The 17,636-nt window shown below is 43.4% G+C and overlaps 1 protein-coding gene across 1 annotated transcript in view; it reads right to left on the bottom strand.

The window, feature by feature from the left end:
- NT5C2 (5'-nucleotidase, cytosolic II) overlaps nt 1-17,636 on the bottom strand; it is a 64,532-nt gene that overhangs the window by 11,845 nt on the left and 35,051 nt on the right. The window contains exons 4-5 of the mRNA XM_067300198.1: nt 2,625-2,742; nt 1,085-1,180 (exon numbers count right to left, since the gene is read on the bottom strand). Coding sequence (XP_067156299.1) covers nt 1,085-1,180; nt 2,625-2,742 — 214 coding nt within the window. The remainder of the gene's footprint in view (nt 1-1,084; nt 1,181-2,624; nt 2,743-17,636) is intronic.

Below are 17,636 nucleotides of genomic sequence, written 5' to 3' on the forward strand. Positions count from 1 at the left end.
AGAGCCAACTCAGGGAAACAGAGCGGTCGAGAGTCCACAACTCGACCTTAAGCCCTGTGCTGCTGACTAGGGGTATGCCTTAAATCATCTGCACTTTCATTGTTTGCTTATTTTAAACTTTCCCCCACTTTCCATGTGTTGTTTTATACTCTCCCCTGAGCCGCTTTCAGCAGGTGAGTGCATGGCTGTGCTGTGAAAGGCTTGCCTGGGGCTCTCCGCAATTAATCAGCAGGGTGGTGATGGCTGAAGTCACTCAATTATTCTAGTTTCCTTCGTTTCTGGAGCTTCTGAAGATCAGCTGTGACTCAGGGAGAAGCCTCAGTGCATTTATATAAGGGCTTTTTCTAAATTTTGGCTTTCTGCTGCAAGGACTGACAGGCCTGCAAAGAGCCTGTCACCTTGGGGCCCCTGAGCTAGCCTACGCTTCCTTTCCACCTGTGTGCGCTCACAGCGGGGCTACATAGGGATTTTCTGGGACACATCCTGCATGTAGCACTACAGTATGCTTCCTGAAACACTTTCTCTGGGGCAGGAGGGATGCAAAATCAAGGAAGGCCGCAGCAAACAGCACACCATGCCTCACTTCTGACAACCTCTAAGGTCAGAAATACAAAGAGGCAGAGCAAGCTTGTTCCTTGCCTAAGCAAGCTCAAGACCTTGACCTTTCTTAGCAATGACGGTGGAGCTGAACGGGCTCGCGTGGTGGAGACTCCCCTCTGCTCTAAGGAGCCCTCACACAGTGGTGCTGCTTTAACTGACAAGCTGCTGATGTTAAAGTACGCCAGCTCAGGCAAAAAGCCCCCGTATTATCCCATCAATCTGTCCCCACACCACACTTTCTTTTATTCTCAGCACTCTACAGATGTGCCTCTGCTGGTACAGACCTCTTCCTCTATAAAAACTCTGAGCTATTTCTGTGTTCGGGACACTCACTGCATCCCCAGTAAATACTAGATCTGTAGGAACGCCAATACAGCATCTGTTGTTAGTGGAGTCTCCATGACTCCTCATAAAATGATCACTGAGGATCAGAGACACAAAAAAGCTATGAAGTCAAAAAGAACAGCCAAGAGTCAGCACTTACCCTCTGAGGAAATTAAAGCCATGTGCACACACTAGGAGGTTCCCATAGGCATCAACTTTCAACAGGTTTCCATAGTGGGTATCAAACACCAGGCCTCTGTTAAAAAGGTGATTTAGGATACGAAGAAATGAGCCTATTAAGTAGTGACCATTTTAATAGCAGATCTCTCCAAATCAGCTTGCTTACTTGCACGGGGATGTCAGAACAGAGTTGCTGATATTATGCTGATAGGGTCCTTATTGTACCTTTTACCTGGCTGCAGGTAAAGAGAAAAAGACCTGTATTGCCAGGTTAAGAGGTACAACTGATCTGCTCTCCATAGACTTGAAAATGGAACCTCTTAACTCAGCAGAAGCTTAGCTATGCATTTACCAGGGCAGACATGGACCTCTTAAATGGGGTCAAGAATTCGATACCTGTGTTTGTGGCTCACTAACAGTCTGGCTAGGCTGCAAGGAAGAGCGAGTTGGGATAAGGGAATTTCTCCCTTCCTTTCCATCTCTGTCACATACAGAGCCAGATAGGGCATGACACTACTGCACAAAATGCTTTGGACAGTCCTGGTTCCAACTAGGCAAAACTCTCTCACTTATCTAGTAGCTTGGATGTGGAGAAAGCAGCCTTCCCACAGAAACATCCCTTCCTTCCCCTCCCTGGGATGAGGGCAGCGGATTTGATGGAGTCTTCATCACAGGTTCATGAAGGGCTACCCTCTTGTTACGGGTGTGGGAACACATGGCAACAGTCTTGGCGTAAATCACACTGAGAGGAGGGAAGGAAGGAGGCTGCCAGACTGAAAACTGGAGCACCAGGCCAACAGACCCTCCAGTCCAGTCTTTTGTAAAGAAGCTCCAAAGGAGCCAAGAAAGCTAAATCCAGCAAAGGCACAAGTGGAAACAACTTAAAGGAACAGAGTTAGATTAAAAGCCATGTTTAAAAAACAATACGCTGCTTTTTACCTCTGCTACCAAAAGACAAAGTGTAAGAATTCAGTAACTTTGCACCATTAACTTTGCTTTTGGCATTTCCTTCATTTGAACAAGCAAATGGGACTGGTCCCACTTTTATTGTTATTTACAGTCAGCTTAATTTTCAGGATGTCTCTTATGCATTGGGGACCTTGGTGTGTTTGGTTTGCCAATATCAGAGGAAAACATTTTATTTAAAAACATTAAAGAAATATGTTCTGAGACATTCTAGCAGCCTCATAGACAGTAGCAGCTTCTTATCCCCAAGTCTTGATTTTGATTTAGTTCCCAATCCGATTGTGTCTCTGCTGTCTTTGCTTTGAAAGATTATTTTTGGACCATGTTTTCAGCAGGCCTCTTTTCCCGCACTTCCCCTCTTTGCTGGCATGGCCTTGTGTGCACAAAAGCCCTCCACATTTGGAGCAGTCTGCTCCCTTCCCCAGGATCTGTGGACAAGCACAGGCTTCAAAGGCACAATTCTGAAAACCTGGCCTCATGTGTTGCCTATGAACTTTACAGAACAAATATTCAAGGCCTCGAGCAGACTGGGTTGGTATCTGTTAGTCATTTACCTGGTAGGGAATGCAGGATCATACACAAAATTGAGCAGCTCATGAGGGTATCCAATGGAAACTAATCTTTCTACGGTCAGGTCAAATCCAAGAGATTCGTATTCAGGGGATTTATACACTGTACCAAGATGAGATTTCAGTTAGAAAATTTGAAAACAACTAGGGGGTTAAACAAGAAGGCAGTTAAAAGTAATGCTCCCGTTCACCCTCCTCCCTCCTCCCCATCACACAGTCCCTTTGTCGCTCCTGCCCTTCTCTGCCTTGGGTTCCCCAGCCCCGGAGCCGCGGTGGAATTAGCTCACGCTCCAGGACTGCAGCCGAGCAGAGCCGCAGTTCAGATTTCAGCGGCAGAGAGCGTCACTTGAAATATCCGCTGGTCTGTCACAGCTCTCTGCATCAGGGAAAATGTATTTCAAACTGCAGCTCTTCTCCCTGCAGTCCTGTTACGCAGATGCACAAATGCTCCACGCTCCACCTGCTCATACTGGTTTTTGTTTTGCTGTGTTTTCTCAAAGCTGGTAAAGAAACCAACAAACTTTGGGAGCAAACATATTCATGGTTAGAACGCCTCAAATTCATCACTGCTGTGCTACTGGTACTGCTCTGGATACAATCCCAAAGCTTAGTACTGTCTCCAGGTTTCATCTAAGGGAAATTTATGTCTGCTGTAGACTACGTTAGCTTGAAGGTAGAGCTGTCAAGTTAACATATGATTTGTTTGTTAATAATAGCATATGGTACTGTAATCTGTTAGCTGTTACCCTTGTGCATCAAAATGCTACTCTTTTCAGCAAGCTGACGGTTCTCACTGTTCAGAGGAGCTGCTTAACTGTGAATATACCTTAGCTCAATGCAAAAGAAATGGATTTGTTCAACAGAGTCATTTCCATCATCAGGCCTGTCTTCTTCCTGCAAATGACCTTTCCATGTACTGGAAATGTAACTATTTAATGAGATCATTTGAACATAATGAACATTTAAAAGGAAATCACTGTGTTTCTATGACAGATGGAAATCAGTGTATTTCTGTGAGTGTGTTTACATTTGCTGCATGTTGCTGTCTTAAATTTGGTCCGAAGCGGTAACAAGATCAAATATAACTCTTGACTGTAATGAGAGTTACTTCAGTGGGCCCAACTGTCTCAAACACTTGAAAATTTCAACTTAGCTGAGTAAAATACATAAATGTGTAATTTATACAGGAAGCTCTTTAAAAGACAGATTGCTTTTCCTGAGAGATATCTAGCACATCTGTGGGACTCACAATACAGATTAATACACATTTTCTATAATAACTAGGTAATTACCATTATATATATACTGTGGAATACAGAAGTTCAATCTAAGAGGAGAAAACAAATATATCAAAATACTGCAAAAATATTAAAACGGTAAGGACTTTGGAAGAAACGAGAATGTCAGATGACTCAGATCATAGTAACCATGACAGAGGGCTCACTTTTCCCAGGCACCCAAGTGGCCTCTGCAAGTTAAAAAGCACCAGAATTATAAGAGTTAATTTTTATCCCCAAAGGGCTAACACCATTAAAAATGTAATAAGCAAACCTGTAATATTCTTGAATAGATAATCAATAAATCAATAAAGCTGTTACCAAAATCTTTGAGCATTATGATACCAGTGGCAAATATCAACAACATCGTACAATATTCGATGCACATAACCTTTTCCATCCTTTAGCAAAGGAAGGGTTGACTGAGCTGTAGATAGGAATAAGTGACCAAAAACTACAGCTAATAAAGAAAGCAGTGACTGACAAGGCAATCCTGGGGAGTGAGCTGGAGTCTGAGGGAGCAAAGGCAGTTAGGTGATGAACAACATTGTGAGAGTGACACCAGACCATCATCTGGAAAAAAGAGTTCTTTTGATGCAGGAGAGTAAAGGCACTTCCCAGGGAAAAGAGCAATAAATACACCTGCACGTGCTCTTAGATGGCAAGAGAGGTGCAAAGCTCCACCTTATCTGAATCAGCCTCCAGTTACCAACTCTGTCCATGAAGCTGCTGCATTACTTCTCATTAGTCTCCTGGAGAATATGACCAGGTTGCCAATTTATCCACAACACATCACTCCTCAACAAAATATTTCTTCCAGAAATCCCTCCTCTTTCTGAACTCAGCCACCATGGTGGACCTGCCCAGGTATGCAAAACCTTAAGGAACATCTTGGTATCTCCTCTAGACAAACAGAAGCGGTTCATGAACAACCCCAGCAGAAACATTTCCAGGGAAACCATAGGGCTTTCTGTCAAATAACCTGTACATCTTGTTAATGCTCCATCAGAGAAATGCTGTGGTGGGATGTGTGCCCAACTGCTCACAAAATGCTCTCACTCAACATCTGCCCTGCTGAACTTCTCTCCCCATGTAAGATTGATCATTACAGATCTCCTTTTAACTCTTTGAGCCTAAAGAAACAAGCTGAAAGGCCAGTAAGAGAAAGGCCAAAGAACAGATGTTGGTCTCAGCCTTCATCATCACAAGTATCTGTTGAGGCAATACTGCCACATAGTTGATCTGAATTTTCCTTTCGTAGGGTAATTTTTCCCCTTTACCTCTCAACCTCTGGATTTTGCTTCCCTGACATCTCTTTGAATAAAATTAAGCTACAAGTTCATTCATACTTCTGGTTTCTTCCCTGTTTTTCTATCACTTCACAATACCCGGAAAATAAGAACCTTCCCATTAACACATGAATTGAACAGAGACACTGGAAACGGGACTCCTGGAGGCTGGAAAGGGACAATAAACTTTGTTCTCCAGTTTACTGTGATAGTTACTGTCCAAGATAAACTTTCTTTTAATTGGACACACAACTGGGAAGAGATTCAGAGCTCAGTGAGCCCATCTTGACAGCGCTCCCCACCACAGCACACACTGTATCAATCAGTACAAGCCACAACCCACCAACATTTCTTGTAAGCTGTGCAAAAGCCTGTTTCAGGAACACGAGCTTCCAGGCAAACGATCCACCTCCTTGAGATCAAGTGTGAACAGGCTAACGCTGCTGCAAGTAAGTACAACAGCACAAACAGGCAAGATGCCCCCTGCTCTATGTATTACTAGATAATTTCTCCCAGATGAAAAAAATTATCTCAATATTGTACTCAGGGCTGGTCTCTCTCTCTTATCTTGCTTAGCTCAGGCATCCATGGAGAAAAAGAGCAGAGAGGGCAGATCAATACTTTTTATCTGCAGCTCAGCTGGATGATGAAAAAACTAATCACTTTCCCGGAAAGCCCCCTCCCAAAGCCTAGTTGCTGAGACCACAACTGGAGATAATTTGTAGGCCACGATGATGCCGTGAATGTAGATGTTTGCCATGCAGCAGCTCTTGTGCTCAGCTCGTTCTCCCAGCTGAGAAGGACCCTCTCTCCAAGCACCCATGACAATGTGACAGGTGAAATATGCACAGCCACAAAACCACAACTGATCCATTTTCAGCGCGTCCTTGCATGTTCTCTCAGCCCAACACACATGATGACAGTGAAACAGAAGCACGTGTTGCCACTTATTCTGATTTCTTTTCGCTTTCTTATCAATTGATGGCCATGTCTCTGCCACCGTCCCCAGCTCCAAAGGAACAAGTTATTTTAATAATCTGTGTTCCAAAACAGACAAATGCTTCAGTGGCTCAAGGCAATCAGTACACAGTGTTCATGGATTATGTAACCATGGATTGAAAGAGAAAGAGAACAACCAAAGCTTTAAAAAACAGAAGCCAGTTGACAGCATTTCAGCCTCCCCTTAACATCATCACTTGCCATAAAGTTATACTATAGAAAGTTAAAAAGCAGTACCACAGGAGTGAACGTTGCAAGCCTTTAAGTCTGTGATGAGTGTGGGCTTCCCTTACACGGTACGTGTTAGGAGGGAAGCTGATCTGGAATGAGCAGGGGTTGTGCAGTAAGGTATGCAATTCTCATGCATTTTTGTGGTTGTTTTTACCTTTGCTGCCAAGACACATACAGTAACAACTTTATAACCTTCCTGAAAAGGAAAAAAAAAAAGATCTCTACAGAGGCTCCAGCTTATGCAAAATGCTGCTGCCAGGATTTTAACTCACATGAGGCAGATGCAGATTCAGAGTGTCACTCCAGTCTTGACGGAGTTACACTGGGCTCCCCTGTTAAAGAAAAAAATCAGACTGATTTTAAAACTGCAACAGCTCTGTGCAATGTGGGACTGTGTATCTGCTGGAGCTCTGTCCTCTGGTAAGCTCAGAAGCCGGCCTGGCAGCTATTCCAAATATACTTACAGCTGATTTACAGAGGAGGCACAGCTGGTTATCGTGCATCCTGCAGGAAAAATTCTGTCCTCATATCCACAAAGCAATCTTAGACGAGTTCAGTGATAATTAGGAGGAAGAGGCTACAAGTACATTGCCAAAGTGATACAAACCCTTCAAGTTTTCATCAGACGTGGGACAACTGTTTCAAGAAAGATTCTCCTGCTCTGTTTGAGGTTTTGCCATTATTGTCCATTCCTCAGCTGGTGAGAGACTGCTCCTTTCAGGGCATTCAGTTCCTTCACACCACGAAACATCGGCATGTGTCAGCACAGAGGCTCAAGAGACTGAGTCAGGAGCAACTCCGGGAATCTGAGAATAGAATTTTGCCCTACATCCGGGACACGCTCCCCAGTCAGGAACCTGAAACACGGACTCCGCCTGATGTAAGCACATCAGAGCTAAATCGTATACTTTAACACTTTACGCTTTATGCGCAAAACCATTGCAGGATAAACCAGTACCAATTCTGCACAGTAGTGGTACATCGTATTGTACAGCACTGATCTGCAAGCACACAAGGTAAGAGGAAAAGACCTATCCTGCAACTTACAGGTACGCACAGAGTAATCAGATACAACTTTGAGATCAAATTTGCACTAATACAAAGCTGAATGAGTTGGAAAGATGTTGGAAAAAGGACCCACAGAAAAGGCATGAAGATATCTGGGAGACTTCTCAGAAAATAACTGTTTACAGCCTTGTTTTGTTGCAAAATTAATGGCTGGAGAAGGCTGTAGCGTATTTTATTGCTCTGTTTTAAGCAGTGGGAAGGAGAAAGCCCTTCAAGGGCTGCACGTTTCTTTCCTTGTTCCCTTCCACACACACAAAGATTTCAAATGCAGGTAGGGCAGCTTCTCATTGAAGAGGCAACATGGTTTCTTCCAGGGCTTGTCAACACTTCTTACAAGCTGGTCATAGATCACAGGAGAAAAGCAGGAGCTAAAGGTACAATAACCATCTACTTTTACACTGCTTCAGCTGTGCCACTCCATGAGAGGTAGTCACTGTCCCAAACTGCACACCTGAAGATCAGTTTTGTCTAGCCATTTTATTTCCAACCACTATGGATTGAGTGCTGGTGAAAGCACTGGACTGAGAACAGTGACAACGCACTGATTTCCCACACCACTGGGACAGCTCTGAGGGAGCAGATCCTCACTGCCAACATCCGTGGGTTGGGACGAGAAAGGTGAACTGGGGGACTGCTGCAATAACAACAACAGAGGCCCGCTGAGTGAGCGGCTCCTGCAGGGAAAGAGGTAGGGCGAGGATTACTAAAGGATGACCTGAACTCTCATTTACCCCTGCCTCCAGTTTGCCCCCACCTGTCACCCTCTTTCTCCAGCTTGCTCTCCTAGGATACCCCAACATCTCCTGAAGGAGCTCTTCATTTAACCCCTTCCGTCAGTCAGCCCCTCACCTTCCTTCCCTTCAGCTGCTCCACAGCTCCTGGGAAGGAAAGTGAGAGCAGCCCCAGCAAAAGGTGCTCACAGCCCCGCACACAGGCAAGGGACTTTGCAGGAGCAGGTGCCTCCTGCAGATGGGGCACGATCTGCCTGCTCACATCACTTGGGCACACACCGGCTCAGTTCCTTGCCCTTGCAGGTGCTGAGAGCGCTGTCAGCACTGTGGCCTTCCCCATCCTTGGCCCTTGCGTGTGAGAGGCTCTTGGGAATTGAAATGCTTCAGTCTACCCAGATGGTTTTGGTTGGCAGAAGACACTAGGTCTTTTGACTTACAGGTGCTCAGACAAGATTGTATGTCTCAAACTAGAGGTGAAGCTCCTCAGAAAATTTACAAAGAGCTTATGAAACACTCAATCTTCAGTAATTTCACCCACCATCTGGGTTCTCCAGACATCACATGAAGACAGATGAGCCAAAAGGTGGACTAATATAAGGGGTTTAGTCATTTCTCTGAAGCACAGGAAATGCAGCCCAATTGCCTTGTGTTAAGTCCTGAAGAACTGAAAGTGAAATAACTAGAAACAGGTTATTTCAGTTGCTGCTTAGTCCCCAGCGATTTAGGCATGCAAATCAGGCAGCTAGGGACATATATGGACAGGTTGGTACCTAATAGTCAGATTTATATACTCATCAGGCACAACATGCATAATTAAGCTTGTAGAAATACATTTCTGAAATTACACACACCTCACTTAAAGAGCAAGGCCCAAAGTGCCGATTTTAAATGCTGATCCATACTCTGAATTGCACCACAAATAAATAATGCAAGCACATTTACAGTGCAGAAAAACATTTATATCAATGTTGTGCTGATGAAAAATGCCTAGTTAAAGCCTTGAGGATCAAGATCCCCTTCTACAATCCTAACCTCTGTGACAGTACAAATATTTATATATCCTGCCCCACCAATGTCTATCAGAAGGGATCTTGGGCCAGTGTCACAGATGAGGGTAAATCTATTCCCAGCTCTCCATTCTGTCAACATCTTCTCTGCAAGCAGTCCCAAAGCTCGGCAGTTAGTGCCAACCACCGCCGTGGTGTCTGTGATACAGTCACCTCTCCACCAGCAACCAGACCTCTGATTATTTCACGGAAGCACCAAATGTCCATTCCCTGGCACTTCCGATCACCCCGACCTGCAACTCCAGATGAGGATCCAGAGGAAAACAGAGAGCGACCAGTCCCAGAGGCATCTGGGACATGGGACTTAATTAAAATATAAATCCCACTGCAGCAACGATACCAATTAAACATACTAATAAGCTCTGGGCAGGCATTTCACATACTGCCATAGTCTGAAGAAAGCTTTTCAAGGAGATTGCTCAGCCATGAGCCCAGAGGTCTGAGACTCCTCAGAAGCAACCAGAAAACAAAGAATGCTATGTTACCTTTATATAGCATATCCCCTGTCAATGAGCAATGCCAGCTTTCAGATATAATTAGATAAAACTAGGACTTATGCTCTAGGATGCTAATGACTTCAGTTTCTGTGTTATGGGGTCTTTTCTAAACAGGGCAGATGCTGTCAGGCACTGTTAGAGAAACGTCATGAAAGGGAAACCATAACATTTCAAGCTACATTCCCCTCTATGTTAAAATAACTCATTGTTCATATGGGAAGTAATCTGAAATGTCACATTTAATTTTCACCACTTAGGTGTAACCACCCCTTCAGTTTTGACAGCAGAGCCAGACTACTCTCCTTCATTTTCTTTTCAGTCAGCTCTAGCAGGAGCCTGGATTCACCTGCCTGTTGTGCAGCCTGGCAGGATGCGGCCGTGTTGGCAGTGGAAACATGACAGAGGAGATAGTTTTATTCTTTTCCATCAGAATTTGAAACCCCATGGAGGTACCTGTATTGAGGCAGCTTCCACACAAAACACGCTCAGCAAATCACGTGGTTTGACAGTCCCAGGACCAGGGAAAAGCACAGACCTCCAGCTCCCCCTCCTATGCACTTCTCTTGCCAAAGACCCACAGTGTTACCTTGACCCCTGTCCATGGCACCTCACAGCATCCTTGCTGTACAGAAGGGAAACACGGATGCCCAGAGGAACCGGCCAGCCACAGTTCTCAGGCACAGAAGAGCAAGAAATGAGGTTTGCATCAATCCACACTTAGGCTCCCATGGAGGCTAAATTTTAAGAAGCGCCAAGCATCCACAGGTCCTACAGAAGCTACATGACGTTCCAAACCTTTGGAAATCAGGACGTTCCTTTTTAAAGCCCTGGTTGTGTACAGCACTGGTTTCTATAGCCTTTACTCAGCCCAGCCTGTAAGCACGTGCCTACCTCTGCGTCTCACTGGGTTCAAGGCAATGGAGTCACCCATATTTGTGCCGTACTCACCTGGGGCCTCAGTGCCTAAGAGCAAACTCAGGCCCTTATTCTGAGAAGCTGGGTGTAGGGCTTCAATTTAACCAAGTGGTAAATGTGCCTAATTGTAACACAAGTACAGCCCAAATGAAAACCATGGGACAACTCATATGTTTAAAATTAGGAGTGTGGTGAATCATTGAATTGCCGATTGTTTATGGACTTTGCTGAACTGTGACCATAAAGGATTTGTCTAAGTTCAAAACAAGTTGAAAAATAGCCAGGAATAGAACCCAGTCCTCCTGACTCTTGCTTCTCGATTTTAACCACTAAACCATAAATAAAACTGTATTGTGTTATGCAAAGCAGAGTTGTAATATTTCAGCCTGTATTTAAATAGAGATTTTATAACACTGAACAAACAAAATGGGTAACAACAGCATGTTTTGTCCCATTGAATTCACTCACTTTTTCGTTCTGAAACGAGAAGAAACTGCTATGGTATTGATCATAGTTTGTTTTTTTTTATCCAATGAAACCTTTTCAAACACAAAACTACCTGTGCTGTGAGAGAAAGTTCAGCTTTAAACACACTTCAACGCTTCACTGCACCTTTCCTATTTCATTAGATGTTTGTAGTCATCAGCGAACAGGACCTTGACAAAACCTTCTGGTGTGTCCCAGGACATTTTCATGTGCTGAACACACAAGCTGCTCTGCGGTGCATGAACAGCCACATCTTGCACTAAGCCTCTTGCAGCCTCACATGTTTTGGACAGTAGCTCGGATAGCAGGAAGCAAGGCAAGAGTGAATAATCATCAGAGGGTTGAATCTTTTGGACCCTGTATATCTGAGCTTCAGGGGCTCCCCAGCACCCTTTTCTGCCAGTGCTTCACACTGGGAAAGAGCAGGTTTCCTCGTGGTGACCAACGCATACCTACACAGAAGAACAAAGACGCTGCAGTCCCCAGCTGCAGCAGTGCCCACACAGCGGCTATGCACCCACTCCGCAGCCTAAGAGCGATGGAAAATTCCTTGCCTCTAACGCTCCTGCAAACATCCCCAAGCGCACAGCACAGCTTCCAGCTCTAAACCTCTAACCTGGAACCATATCAGCTCTAATTCTCCTACTCAGCATGCTAAAAGGATCTGCAAAGGCAGGATTTGTTGTTGCTTCAAGGACTGACACAGTATTGTATGCTCAGTTTGGCCCTGCATTGCTGGATGTCTACACTCTAGGTTGTTTTTAGCACTGCATTTCTACTTGTTTAACACCCCCCCCAAAAAAAAGTGTTGTCAAGTATCATCGGCTTTAACTCTTCCCAAAGCAGGCTTATTAGTGCTCTCACTGGTAAATTCTAGATATTTTTAGCTTTCTGCTGCTGCATTTTGTTTGCCTTCGATGTAACAAAGATTTGCGCTGTTTGGATATGCCTCAGAGTCAGCGGCTGGCAAAACAGTCCTTAAAGTTGGAAAGATTTCTCCTACTGCATAAAAATGCTTGGCTTGAGGTAACAACAACAGCACTGAGGTCAGATTTTGCATGTTGAAAGAAGCGATTTAGATGTGCTCTGCATTTTAAGGAAACTTTGGTTTGTCTGTTTTAATAGTTGGCATAACATTCCTTTGCACTGCAATAATATTTTAAAGAAGATGACTACAGTCACCTGTTCTTTTATGAGCATTTTTTATGATTTTCCTGAGACATGAGAATTTTTCTGTGTGCTTTGCAAGTGGCCTTCTCAGATACAGCCCACCGGGAGTCATAATCCCATACTGGAAACATCCCTGTATTTCCATGGAAACAAATGACTGTGCCAAAATATGGGCTTAGTTCTTCAATAAAGAGTTTAGTACAGGGAAGTAATAGTTTCACAGGGCTTCATGTTCAAACATAATTTGGTAGTATCTAGAAAAAATAAAGCAAATGCCTTTAATATATAGCTGCCATTCATACCCTGCATCTTAAGGCATTATTCAGGTATATTAGCATCCAAACAGATCTGGTTTGTTATTTCTCCTCATATTGTTTCTATTTCTCTGTTGACAACATTGTTCACTTTCCCTTCGGACACACGACCTTTTAAGCAGGAGGGGAAAAAAATGTGCAGCGGTTAGTGCAGAAGGCACCAAGTCAGGAGTTCTCCATTCTCCTCCCAGCTCGGCCAGATTCATTGCCAGACCATAAGCAATTCACTGATAGACACTGATGCTCAAAAGCAAGCTGCATTTGTTTAACAGGGTGCGCTTGGGCGTATGTGTAGCACAAATGCCCGTGCTGTTAATAAGCCCCACACATAAGTTGTTAGGTCACGTGCTAAAATAAGGCATTCACAAAGCAATAGCACACACGCGATCTAGGAGCTAAAGCCTTCTGAATGCCCGGCTTTGGTTCCTCCTACAGAGTGATCTACCCCCTCCATCACAGGGGCACTTGTAACTTGACAGTACATGTATTGTGGTATTAAGATTACTAGATAAGGGGTCGACTAGAGCGAAAAATACCTTCATATTTCTGTCAGTCTGGCAAATATAATAACTGGCTGTTAGTGTATTAACAGCCTGCTGACCCCGCTAGGCATTATTCTCACTTTATCGAGAGCAAGAGGGAAGAATATTGCAGCTTTTGAGACCTTCCTCAGACTCTGTGAAGACTTGTTCTTTCAACAGCTTCTGTCTAACGCTCCAATTCCCCCAGAATCCGCCGATGGCAGATTAGCAGTTTGTCAGTCGGTGATTTACTGGGACAGAGCAAGCAAACACATGCTTTTTCCACTCCTCATTCTCAATGCCAGCACGTGAGACTCGCAGCTCCAGGCCTTGGCTTGCTGCATTACACAGCTTTAAATGGTCAAACTCCTCAGAGCAGCAGCACAAAGACAGCAGGGACAATAGCTATCGTAGCACTGCACTGGCATTTGAAAAAACATCTAGTTCAAAGCATACTAGGAACAGCTTAGCTTACCCATCTGCCTTTAGTTTTAAAGCACCAATGGTCAAACGGGCTCAGAAATCTGCAAAATCTGCACCTGTTGAACTTGAAACGTAAAAATGTGAAAGTGCAGACAGCAGATGTGCAACACACAAAGCTTCTCTGAATTTTTGCTAGGACATTTTGAAGGCTACCATTCACTGCCAAATCCATCAGTTCCTCTCTCTATTCTTCCTCTATCCATACTTTTTCTATATGACACAAAGAACTATTTTCCAGAGAACTGTAAAAGAAGCAGGACTGCTTAGTATCACCTCAAAAGAGCTTCAAAGTCTGTAGTCCTTACATCATGATGAAACTACAGACAAATCCTCAACCTAAGTAGAAGAGCCTTGTTAGAATATTTGTATTTGAGTCCATTACCAATAAATATACAGTAACCGTACTTAAAATAAAAGCACAATATTGCTTTGTAGTGGCTCACATTACAAGCACAGTAGCTTTTAAGTATTCAGTTCAATTTTCCCTATATTAAACTCCCAGGTTTATAGTTTGGGATTTTTTTTCTGAATATTCCAGAAAATTTTATGCAAGGTACAAATTCATTAGTCCCATTTCTCAGTTGTGGAAATTGAAGCACGGAAAACTGATACAACTCAACTACAATAAAACTACTAGATCAATTGAAGAACCAGTTCTCAGTTCAGCTGCCACCTTTTCTCCCAGATCGCATGCAGCAACAAGCCAATTCCACCTTTTGTTTGAGTGGATTTTTCCACAGTCAACATGGGAAGAAAAACATTTCAAAAATAAGATGCAGGTGTGTAAAATTTCCCTCTCTCCCAAATTGCATGAATGGCTTAGACACTAACGCCTGCTTGAGGAAGGGGCAAAACCTGTTTATGCATGTTGCATTTTGGAGTAAGCTGGGAAAGGCAGCCACAAACAGTGACTAAAGCAGTCTTCCCATGTCTTTTCCCATGTGATGAGCAGGGAAGCACTGAAGCTGGCAGCATAAGCAATTTTGCAGTAAAATCTTTGCATTGCACCAAATCTTAGCATTAAGTCTGCAGTGTTTTCAGGATACAAACTACATTCCAATCAGATTATGCTGCATTAATCATTTTTGAACATAATAAAAATAGTAATTTTAAAATCCCATTTCCCCTTTTTTTATTGAAACAGTTTTCAGCAGCTAATGATGGTTTTATTTTTGCTTTCTGGATGACATGGAGACAAGAGTGATTTAAGTTCAGGGACTGCCTTCCAAGTGAAAGCATCCTGCCTATTGATATTATGTCTCACCTACCTCAGAGAGAGAAGATAAAACTTTCAACAAGACTGTAACTTTTGGAGAAGGAGGGTAGTCACTGAGGAATCTTTTTAAGCACAATTGAGTTTGTAATTCTTACTAATTCCCTCTCCATCTGCCAGCAGCCTGGTGTGAAATTACAGCCAGTTTAAAAACCTCACTGCTTTAGCCCTGTTCCTGTCAAGGGACATATATCCATAACCTTGTTGTGCAACCCGTCCCATTTAAGACCTAGTGATGCCAAGGCCTTCTGCATTACTTGGACCCAGACCTAATAATTAATACTGCTCATCAGAAGTTTAGCTCACCCTGAGAAGGAAGCAGCCAAATAAAATTCTGTCTGAAACCAGTCTCTCTCAGCTGCATTTCCAAAAGGCCTCACCAACTCCTAGGCTCAGGTAAGTGCTGCAATAAGGTCTCTCTACTGATGTACTTTTATCTGTTCCTTTGATTTTAGTAAACACACCAAAGAAAAGGCTGTGAATCTTTGAGATTAGCAACAACACTTTCCTTTAACGAAGTATGGGTAGTTTTGACAGTACTAGTAAAACAGGAAGGCAGGCCAGAATTATCACTGAGCACTGGTCTTCTAATCAGCCAGGATAAATAAGCAGAGATGAATCATTCAGATAATAAAAGAAACTACAATTTACCAGACAAGAATGCTCTACAAAAGGACCCTCAAATCTCTCTTATTTAAGGGCTTAAAAAGCAAATTTTCCAAAATTCGTAGTTCTGCACCCGACGCTGAACGGCAGCCCTTCGCAGCTACTTGCAGATCCTGATGCTGGTATGACACTGCCTCCTTTCCAAGGAGAAAGGGAACCCTGCAGCTCAGACGCATGGGCCTCGCTCCCGTGCCCAGGCAGAAAGGTCAGGAGCAGAGAACGAACGACTGCTGGGCCGACGACTGCGTAACATCGCAGAAACGTGTCTTAACCTCCGCTAATAGCAAAGGCTGAAATAGCTGATGACACTTGCTTGCATCAAGCCCTCCAAGATTTCAGGCAGCAGCTATTTATCTACCGCTGCGTATACAAGCCACAGTAAAACCCTGTTGTTCCTGCACCATCGACTTTCCTCCCAATAATATCTACCTTAAAAGAAACATCCTTTTATGTATGTGTGACTCATCAACAGAAAGAAAACCAAACAGATTGAAAAGGGGGCAGACAGCCTGATATCCAACACAGATCTCTTAGCTCCTACTGTTAGTTTATCCAGCACATAAACCTAGGGAGACTTGGGAGTTTCCATATACATAGGAGCCCTCATTGACCCCATGAGGATGCAACAGTAAGCTTGGATGGGAAAGAGAGGATGTAAAACCTGCAAGAGTTATTTTAATTTGTTTTCATTTTACTTTGAGCTCCTAGCAGCCAATTTAATTCTAGCTGTAACCACAGTAGCTACAAATTCCCAGGAAGAATAAGGACAACAAATACACAGTTTCATGTGGCTTACTGTCCATAATTCCTCGGAAGCAAAGACTAAAACCTTCATGCTCTTTTCTTTAAGGACAAAAAGGCTTTCTTTGCCCAACCAACCCCTGTAACACTGTTTCTCAATTCTGTGCAATGAGAGACAAACAATGAGAGGACATGAAAGTTATTAACAGGAATTCGAAGCTGAAGCCTATATTGACTTGACAGCAACAAAACCATTGTGACAAGGCTGTATCAAGTGGCCCTGAACTTTTTAGTTTTGAGTTAAGTGGTCTTTTAATTTAATAAGGTTAAGAAATACTACCCTATAAAACAAATGGGTGGAATCATATTTTATGTACGATGTAACACGATGATAGCGTAACTGCTGTCAGTTGGCAAGCTGACATTCTCAGTCAGGCAATCACGCTAGGAGGAGAACACATGATCGCTGCAGCAAGGGCTCAGTGGCTGCTACCATATACTTTGAAATGGAAATGCCACATCCTTACCTACCAAAATTAGCTTATTCTAGACAGAAAACAGTGTTATACTGAGCAGGTTTATGCCCTTGAACTCATAAAGTACAAAACCAAAACTGCCTCAGGTTTCTAAAGTTCAAAACGAGTCAACTGATTCTGGCTTCTCTGGTACTGAATCACCTCCTAAGTAAGATTATCAGTGCTACCAGTGGCCACTGATTTGGGAAGAAGAGAGGAGTGACAACACTTTTACGGACATCGCTGCCTCCTCTTTGCAAGATGGATAATTCAGGGGGTTCCAAATAATCATTCTGCTCCTGAGCAGTCAAAGTATACAACTGTCAGCCATGGGATGAACGTCAGCAGTTTATTTCTGATGTGAAAATTCATGACAGAGAGTGGGGAAAGGAGTCTGTGCATAGTTTTAGGCAAGGTTAATGGCTCCGACTGCCTTCATTTCATATAATATGAGGATGGTGCTTAGGATATTTTTAAACAACTTTAAATTATATAAAAGTAACTTTGCAAAAGCTGAAAGTACAAATGCAGAAAACTAGATGACAAACTGATGACACTAGATGTGCTTCCATTCTTCTTCCTTGGTCTACTTATTTCCTTACACGAGTCTTGAAGAGCCTCCAGAAGGAATCTGCTCATCATACATCATCTGGTATGCAGATGCCCTTTCCAGATGTTAAATTACTGCTAAACTAGCTTTTTACATTGTTTTTTTTCATCTAGACAGTAAGCAGGTCCATGCGAAGGAGTGTGT

This window comes from Apteryx mantelli, chromosome 7 (assembly GCF_036417845.1).
Source record: "Apteryx mantelli isolate bAptMan1 chromosome 7, bAptMan1.hap1, whole genome shotgun sequence".
Taxonomy (NCBI): Eukaryota; Metazoa; Chordata; class Aves; order Apterygiformes; family Apterygidae; genus Apteryx; species Apteryx mantelli.